The 8,799-nt window shown below is 35.6% G+C and overlaps 1 protein-coding gene across 6 annotated transcripts; it reads left to right on the top strand.

Annotated features, from left to right (window-relative positions):
• The first annotated feature begins 692 nt into the window (after nt 1-692).
• Nucleotides 693-8,441, top strand: LOC140973484 (uncharacterized). Of its 6 annotated transcripts, none has more exons than XM_073436325.1 (11): nt 693-953; nt 1,302-1,570; nt 1,741-1,909; nt 2,747-5,559; nt 5,652-5,723; nt 6,148-6,300; nt 6,462-6,625; nt 7,048-7,195; nt 7,359-7,481; nt 7,618-7,705; nt 8,133-8,441. In XM_073436325.1, exons 3-11 carry the CDS (start codon nt 1,888-1,890, stop codon nt 8,309-8,311), a joined length of 3,762 nt encoding a protein of 1,253 aa, XP_073292426.1. In that variant the 5' UTR covers nt 693-953; nt 1,302-1,570; nt 1,741-1,887; the 3' UTR covers nt 8,312-8,441. The 6 variants fall into 6 exon arrangements, 5 of the variants coding, with proteins under 5 accessions (XP_073292426.1, XP_073292429.1, XP_073292425.1 ...); XM_073436328.1 differs by having other exon boundaries at nt 1,741-1,929; XM_073436324.1 differs by lacking the exon at nt 1,302-1,570 and having other exon boundaries at nt 1,782-1,909.
• The last annotated feature ends 358 nt before the right edge of the window (nt 8,442-8,799 follow it).

Below are 8,799 nucleotides of genomic sequence, written 5' to 3'. Positions count from 1 at the left end.
ATATTTTACATTGTGATGTGTGTAGAAGAGATTTTATATTATATTCTAGTATATTATTATTATAGTCACAATTGTCATATTTTGGACTCATTATAAAACAAAAACGATTTTGCCACTGTCGTTACCCACGTTCATTAATTAACTATGATCAAGTTGCATGTTAATAATTATTAAGAGATACAAGCCTCACAAATTATTTAGAATTCTCAATACAAAATTTAATAATTAAAAGTAAATTATTATACCGAAATTTGATTAATTAAATTGTTGTTGTTTAATGTGAGATCAAACTTAATAACACAATGAACAAAGAAATTTATGTGTATAGATAAAAGACAATATAAGGTTAAACAAAAAATTCCAAAATACCACCAATGACTCATAACCAATTTGACATAGTAAAATCTAAAATTTATTGAGAAAACAAACCCAAAAAACAGCCGCAGTTTTATTTAAATAGTGTATTAAATATTTTATTAGCAAAAAGTTGATGAAAAATCCTCAATCAAAATATTTTTTTGGGTTCACTCCCTATTCACAAAATTGTGCTACTATGTTATACAAAATGTGGTACACTTCATGTGGAAATGTGATAAATTTTATGTGAAAATGTGATATTAAAAAAATACCTACGAATTGAATACAAAAAAAATCGAGGGCAGTCGACTGAACGCCAATTTCCCTTCCTAAATTGTAGTGCGTTCGAGGGAAAATACTCGTCTTCGTCAGCCCTGTGGCTTTGTATTCCAAAAGTGGTGAGCTTGAGAACAAAAACGAAACACCGATCATTTAAAGGAATTATTCAACTGTTCATATCAGTATTTATCAATAGAGAGAATTTTTATTTGAGGGTCTGGATTTGTATTCCTTGTGTTTGGACACTGAAAATGAAGTTGCGGCAATGGCGGTTTCAGTCCACTGTCGGATTTCTGGCGCAACTTTAGTTTCTTGAGGTAAGAATTACTATTTTTGTGATCAACCGGTTAGGTTTTTTCAGATCATCTATAAATTTCAGAGGCCGAGAGAGTTACTTCAGTACAGTTATGTTATGATTGTGCTGAAATTAGGGTTTACATCGGGATCTTGTTTATTTGATGCTGAATAGTAAGTTTGATTGTGCAAAGCTTTTGTTTGAGCTGGGAATTCAGTGATCACGAGTTTTTCTTTGGATGACTTTGTGTTGGTTAGTAACATTTTAGGATACGTCTAATTGTGTTTTTTTTTCTTTTTGTTTTATGTTAGTTGTACGAGGTATAGAGATTACGATTACTGAAACGGTAGGAGTCCATTTTGTGGAGCAGGTAGGAAGAGAAGAAATGAAGGGTTTCTGGATTTTTAAGCAGTGAAGCTGTTGGTGGAATAAGAATTACCAATGATTGTTATTAATGATCAGTCGATGTAAATGAATTTAGCTTTTGATGAGGAAGTATTTAAGGATGGACTGAATATTGATTCCACCTGCCAAGAAAAACTTGCACACACGAAATGGCTGTGAATTGTGTACATTGTCACCATATGTGCTAGAGTGTAGTTTCATCCCATTTTGGTTTCTCATTGACTTCTCGTAGAGGTATTATGCATTTTATTACCATGAAACACCCACTTCCTTCTTTAAAAATTATGCGATTGTTTATCATGTATGCTATTGTAATGCCCCAAAATTCAATTCGGACTGCTTGGATATTCAATTGAGAGTTTAATTTGCCTTGTCTTATAATGGGGATTTTGCTCAACCTTCAGGGCTGTTGCTTCATTTTCATTTGTTTGGGGTCTTACAACAGACGAGCTTCAAGGTGGAGCTTAGAGTTGGAAGGTGGATTCTTTGTGGAACCCAAGCTGCAAGGAATCTTCATTTGGATTGCATTGAATGCTGTTTTTGAAGATATTATGCATTATGACATTAGCACAGGTCGGGGAATATCTTTCCTAGTATTTTACACCTTTTGCATCTGGCCTTATATATTGTTTTGGGATAATACTTGTGTTATTTACTCTATTATTTTATTGTCAGAGCCATGCAGGTATATTCGAAAATTTTGGGATAATACTTGTGTTATTTACTCTATTATTTGATTGTCAGAGCCATGCAGGTATATGTATTACTTTTAGAATTGTAAATAAGACTATCACTTTTAATTAGATCCATTTCATTAAGAAGAAAAATACTTCCACTTTTATAATTAAACTTAATTAATTTTCATGTTAAAAACGAAGTCGTACTGTACCCTGCCCCACAATTATCACTTTCGGCATTAGAACATAAGAGGACCCCCACATTGTTTTAAAGTGCATATGGTGCACATATGTGCCCAATGTGTTGTAAGGTAAAATGTTTGAGCCAAGGTGCAAGCCAAATGACATCCCTTTAGTGAAATACGTGTTTTGGAGCATCTTCGAGCTCGATGTTTAGTTCAATTGCACCTTGTATGCGTGGATTGTGAATGCGAAGTTTAATACACTGCAGATAAATATTGGTTCTATTGTTGTCAAGAATTTGTAAATACATAGTAGATGCTAAGCATTATTATTTTCTCCATATCTCTATGTTCTCTAATATTGTGTCTTAATAATTCTCATTTTGGTGAGTGACATGCCTTATATNGGATGTGAAATATTCCTCTTTTAGGCTTTGAGCATCCTTCTTGATAATAATGGTGTTTCTGCATATCAACTTGAGCCAGAAATGTTCCCAAATCTGTACATTTATGTGCTATCATTTTTTTGAGTTAAATTCTTTGCTTGGCAGTAATTGCGGTGCTCCTTTGTGGCCTTTGCAAGTTATTCAGAGCAGTGTGGAATCAAGAGTTGTTTCCATTGAATTTGTTTTTCATTAAGGAGAGATTCAGCCTTTTGAATATGGAACCATCAAAAAATCTCAATTTTGTACAACCCAATCCCTTGGTACGTGGGAATGAATGTCTTGGTCATGAATCACAAGTTTATAAGGTGGATACTTCAGGTCATGCAAGTGCCAGTTTGAAGTTTCCAGAGACTATCTTTTCAGATCCTAAACCTGTGCATAACTTCTCTATTCAGACCGGAGAAGAATTTGCTCTCGAATTTATGCTTGACCGGGTCAATCCCCGGAAGCCATTTATTCCAAATATCTCTGGGGATACCAGGTATGCAGCTGGCTACTTGGAGCAGTTAAACATTATAGGAAATGTATGTACCAGCGCTGAAAGTGGTTCAGATATTTCCATGATTACCAGAGAAGAAAAAGGTTCAAGAGAATTTGAGCGAAGTGATTTGTCTTTACTTGGGAACAAGGGTAATCTTGGGTATTCGCCATCTTCGCAATCAGTGCGACATTTATCATCGGATTACCACAGTGACCACAAACTTGTGTATGCCTCATCTGGAGTATCTGATAGCTCATCAACAAAGCTGAAGATTCTCTGCAGTTTTGGTGGGAGTATCCTCCCTCGGCCTAGTGATGGAAAGCTCAGATATGTTGGTGGTGAAACACGCATTATCATAATAAGGAAGGACATTACTTGGCAAGAATTATGGCAGAAAGCTACTGCAATTTATTTTGAAACGCAGACTATTAAGTATCAGTATCCTGGGGAGGATCTTGATGCTTTAGTTTCTGTATCAACTGATGAGGATTTACTGAACATGATGGAAGATTGCCATGTTCTAGAAGATGGGGAAGGATCCAAAATGCTTCGCATGTTTCTATTCTCTCTTGGGGATTTGGATGATGCTCATTTCTTTCTATCCAACTCGGATTGTGACACAAAGATAAAATATGTAGTGGCTGTCAATGGAATGGATAGCGGATATAGAAAAGGCTCCGTTCTACATGGCTTATCAAGCTTTTCTGGAAATAATCTAAATGAGTTGGAAGCACTGAATGTTGAAAAGGATACAAGTGGGACTGCCACTGAATTTATTGGTGAAAGTAACTTAAATTCAACTGGCTTTCTCATTCCATCAACAGTTGAATCTTCTAAACTTCTTCTATCATGTCCGTCTATAGTTTATGAGCAGACTGGACATCGTTTTGAAGACAAGCAGCATCTGCCGCAATTTGGCTATAATTTGCATACAGCTAATTATGGACTTTCTGAAAGTTCAGCACCACAATTTTCCTATGGGACAATGTCTCAGCAAAAAGATCTTGAAGGGAATCCCTTAAGCATCCCAGGAACACAGGTCACAGATGTGCAGGAAAATGAATCAAAACAGAGAGTTGATAGTTCGATTCAAACTGAAAAGGCAAGTAATCAAATTTTAACTAATGATCAATTTATTGCTTCACAGTCACGCGGTGGTAATTCAAAATCTAGTTATCCTGTTGATGAGTCATCAGTGATCATCCCTAAGCTGGGTAGAGAACTTTCTTCGAAGACTTTGAAAGTTGAGGGGATGGCTCCAGAACCTTTTCCAGTTTCTATAACTCTTGATGCTGTTAATCAGTTTCCTAATTCATCTGGAAATGATTATCAGATTTCTGAAACTCTACCTGTTTCTGAATCTGTTAACACCGAGTCTGATCCTACGGCTTTAAGTTACTTTGAGTCCTCTTTTCCTCCCCAGAGGACATTTTATTCTGAGTGTATTCCTCGAGAGCAGTCAGAGTTGCTCAGTAGAATATCAAAATCTGATGATTCACATAGTTCTCAGTTTATTGTTAATCAACCAATAATTGATGTTGCTCATCAGGATTTAGTGACAGAATCTATAGAAAAACCTCAAAATGGAAATGTAGGTGATCTTACAAGGCCACCGATTGCTATTGACAAGTCTAAACTCGTCGTGCCTGAAGGCCTTGATGATTGGTGCACTAAACCTCATATTATGAGGCAGGATGATCAAATTGATGATCAAGGTTCTGTGTGTGATCAAGCTCTTAAGTCAGAGGCAGAAGCTGGATTGAATCTACCTGCGGTGAGCCATGAGGATTCAATTAAAACTTCTGAAGGTCGAACAACTGATTGGGTTGTTGAGGTTGGCAGTCAATCCATTGCTAATGATGACCACGGACATCCTCGAATTTCTACACTGACAGGAGCTATGGAAGAATCCAGTGTTGATGTTCCCAGAACGGAACAGGGCGACATAATCATTGATATAAATGACCGTTTCCCTCGTGATTTTCTTTCTGATATATTTTCAAAAGCTATTCTCTCTGGTAGTTCATCCCATATTGCTCCTCTTTTGAAAGATCGAGCAGGTTTGAGCATTAATATTGAAAATCATGAACCTAAACACTGGTCTTTCTTCCAAAGATTGGCAGGAGATCAATTTGCTAGAAGGGATGTTTCTCTGATTGATCAGGACCATGTATTTTCTGCCGACCTTACAAAAGTTGAAGAGGAGGCTCCTTTGGCATATGACTTCGTTCAGCTGGCTAGGGAGGGGATTGCTCGAACTCACAGGGAATTGCAGGATAACTCTGATGTAGAAGATCGAAAAGGCTTCCCTGATGGAGATGAAGCTGTCTCGATAGCTCTTCGTTCCAATTATAATGCATCACAAGTGAATGCCAGTGAAGGCATGCAGGATGATGATTTGATGGACAATATGAGAATTCAGGACTCAGATTATGAGGTATTATTTATGTTTCGTGACAAAAATAGTCCTTGCTTCATCGTACCTGGTTTTGCGTGGAATGTCGTCTCTGAAGCTTATCAATATTTCAGGAAGGGATAGGAAATATCGGCTTACCTCTTTTTGATCTCTCTTTGGTGGATTTTGATATACACTCGTTGCAGGTTAGGACCAATTTTTGAACTTATGCACATAGTTTGAATGATGTTCTTTTATTTTTATATTACTTTTAAAAGTTTCTGTCCATAAGGCGCCACAAAGTATCTTATCATTTTCTTGGTCTTATTTTGGATTATTCTCTTGAGTTTGTCCTTTCGTGTGGCAACCTGTAATTGAAGTGGTTTATGGCGCCTGTTTAGTTTTTCAAATAATTTTGGCACCCACTCTTCTCGAAGTTAAATAATGCTAATCCACGAAATGTCTAGCTCCTTTTCAGTTTCACAAGATTTGTCCATCTTTTTGAATAGTGAGTCAATTAGCTGTTTCCTTGTTTTAACTGTTTAAATGATGAATTGTGAACTAGGGTAAAATTTGAAGTTTAAACTTTATAGACCAACTCGATTAACTTTTTTAGCGGCTTATTTGCAGATCATAAAAAATGCAGATCTTGAAGAATTGAGGGAACTTGGTTCTGGCACATTTGGGACTGTATATCATGGAAAATGGAGAGGCTCAGATGTAGCAATTAAACGAATAAAGAAGAGTTGCTTTATTGGTCGACAATCAGAGCAAGAAAGACTGGTAATAATCCTTAATACCTCGAATTTCAGGTTCTGTTATTTCACCAATATATGATTATTGAAGGAATTGAATTTTGTTTCGTACTTCTGTTATCTCATGTTATTATTATATACATCTGTTTTAGCCTTGATAAAATGGCTATAGACGTTATCCACTTTCAGACCTTTGAATTTTGGAGGGAAGCTGAAATTCTTTCAAAGCTTCACCACCCCAATGTTGTAGCATTCTATGGTGTTGTACAAGATGGACCAGGGGCGACATTGGCTACTGTTACGGAATACATGGTTGATGGATCTTTAAGACGTGTTTTACTCCGGAAGGATAGGTACTGTTATATGACTCCTACAACCGTGTGATTAAATCTGAATGAAGTGATGCTGTTGCTTCCGATTGGACTAGTATGACCGTAGATTTAGTTAATCGATTAGTATCAGTTTAAATTCATTGGTATCAATTTACTTGATTTGATTTTTATTAAATATGATTGATAGGATATCTAAATTAGGCAGGTTAATATATTTTCTTTGCTTGATTCTCTGGTGAGATATGCTCATTGTACCTATAAAAAGATGTATTATTCTCATTTTATAATATATACAAACAAGAATGATTTTTCTCCATTTTTACCTTTAATGACAATATTGGAAAAATCTTGCGCGGAGATATTTACTGGATTGTTCCTCCTGTTTTCCCCAACTTTTTTTCGCCATGATGTGCATATATATCTTGTGTGATGCAAATAAACAGGCATCTTGATCGCCGGAAGCGGCTCATCATTGCAATGGATGCAGCTTTTGGTATGGAGTATCTGCATTCAAAGAATATAGTGCACTTCGATCTCAAATGTGACAATTTGTTGGTTAACCTGAAAGATCCTTCAAGACCTATATGCAAGGTTGTCCAATGGAAACTCACCCATTTACCTTTAACTAGAAACTGACTAATGATATCCTTCCTTGCTCTTTTGGTAAATATTCGAGAAATTTAGATTTTTGGACCTGTTATTGATATCATGGTATCGAGTTAAGTTCTCATGCTGCCAGTGCCATGCATGTTAGGTTGGAGATTTTGGTCTATCAAAAATGAAGAGGAACACCTTAGTTTCTGGTGGAGTAAGGGGAACTCTTCCGTGGATGGCTCCAGAGCTGTTAAATGGCAGTAGCAATAAAGTTTCTGAGAAGGTCAACCATCCTTCCCCCTTTTAAATCTCTCTTTCTATGGTTTGTTGAAGTTTCTTTAACTATTATGACTGTAGTATCACTATTACTTTATATATTCTACCGTATTGTATACCAGTACCAATGGTTCTTGTTACAGGTGGACGTCTTTTCATTTGGCATTGTCTTGTGGGAGATACTCACAGGAGAGGAGCCTTATGCCAACATGCATTATGGTGCTATCATAGGTTTGTAATTTCACTTGTTATCAGTTGTAAATGTTGGTTCAACACATCGTAGTTTTTTGCCGTTATGGCTTGTGGCATCGATGGGTGCCTATCGTCTCTTATGTCAAACTAGTCTCCTTAGCTTCTTGAATTGGTGGGTTTCCAACACTACACTGTTAATGTAGAATTCCCGTCATTTAGTTTTAAGTTCTCCACATTCTTTATTTCTCTCTGATGAAGGTGTCTGAACACAAGAAATGGTTCTCTTAAACCGCTATAAACATTACTACTCTGGTGTTTGTCCCAAAAGGCAGCTTCACTTTTCTTTTTTTTCATTTTCTGACTTCTCTAATTTCAAAATCTGGATTAGGATAGTATATCTTAGCATTTTTATTTCCATATTTATTTGAAATTCCAAAGTTGACTCGTGCTTCCTTCCTACTTGTAGGCGGCATCGTGAGCAATACTCTGAGGCCACCCATTCCAAGCTACTGTGACCTAGAATGGAGAAGATTGATGGAGCAATGTTGGGCCCCGAATCCTTCTATGAGACCATGTTTTACAGAAATCGCTAGTCGGTTGCGTGTGATGTCTGCCTCTGGTCAGGGTCGGAAGGTGAGTTCATAGGCATTATGGTCTGATATCATATGTATACTCAAAAAGTAGTAGTTTGTTTAATTAAATTTTACAGTACCCTGGTAAGTACTATTTCCGAATTCTTACACTATTATGTAAATATATAAAAAGTTTTTGATGATATTTTGCTTTGAGCAAGTTTTGCATTAAAATAGTGTAAGTTCTATACCAAACATAACTTTCATTTTCAACTCATTTATTTCAAATTTTATATAAAAGAATATATTTTTTACATATATAATTTTTTTATTATGTAGTTAACATCTATTTGTAAATTTAATGATTACTATTAATATGATATAAAAAGATTATATCATTACACAAATTATTAAAATGATAAATAAATTGATTGCATAAAATTCAATTAAAAAACATATGCATTCAATTAAATAACAGGATATGTTTTATATTTGTACATTTTACCATGCATTATTATCAATCAAATTTTAAATTATTTATAAATTATTTATAATCATAAA

This window comes from Primulina huaijiensis, chromosome 3 (assembly GCF_012295235.1).
Source record: "Primulina huaijiensis isolate GDHJ02 chromosome 3, ASM1229523v2, whole genome shotgun sequence".
Lineage (NCBI taxonomy): Eukaryota > Viridiplantae > Streptophyta > Magnoliopsida > Lamiales > Gesneriaceae > Primulina > Primulina huaijiensis.
This window is presented reverse-complemented; position numbering and strand designations above follow the sequence as displayed.

Excerpts from the sequence above, each read along its gene's own strand:
- LOC140973484 (XM_073436324.1), top strand. The coding sequence starts at position 1,888 with ATGCATTATGACATTAGCACAG. Across the intron at positions 1,910-2,746 it reads GCATTATGACATTAGCACAG|TAATTGCGGTGCTCCTTTGT; the intron begins GTCGGGGAATAT and ends TTTGCTTGGCAG. Across the intron at positions 5,560-5,651 it reads TTCAGGACTCAGATTATGAG|GAAGGGATAGGAAATATCGG; the intron begins GTATTATTTATG and ends TCAATATTTCAG.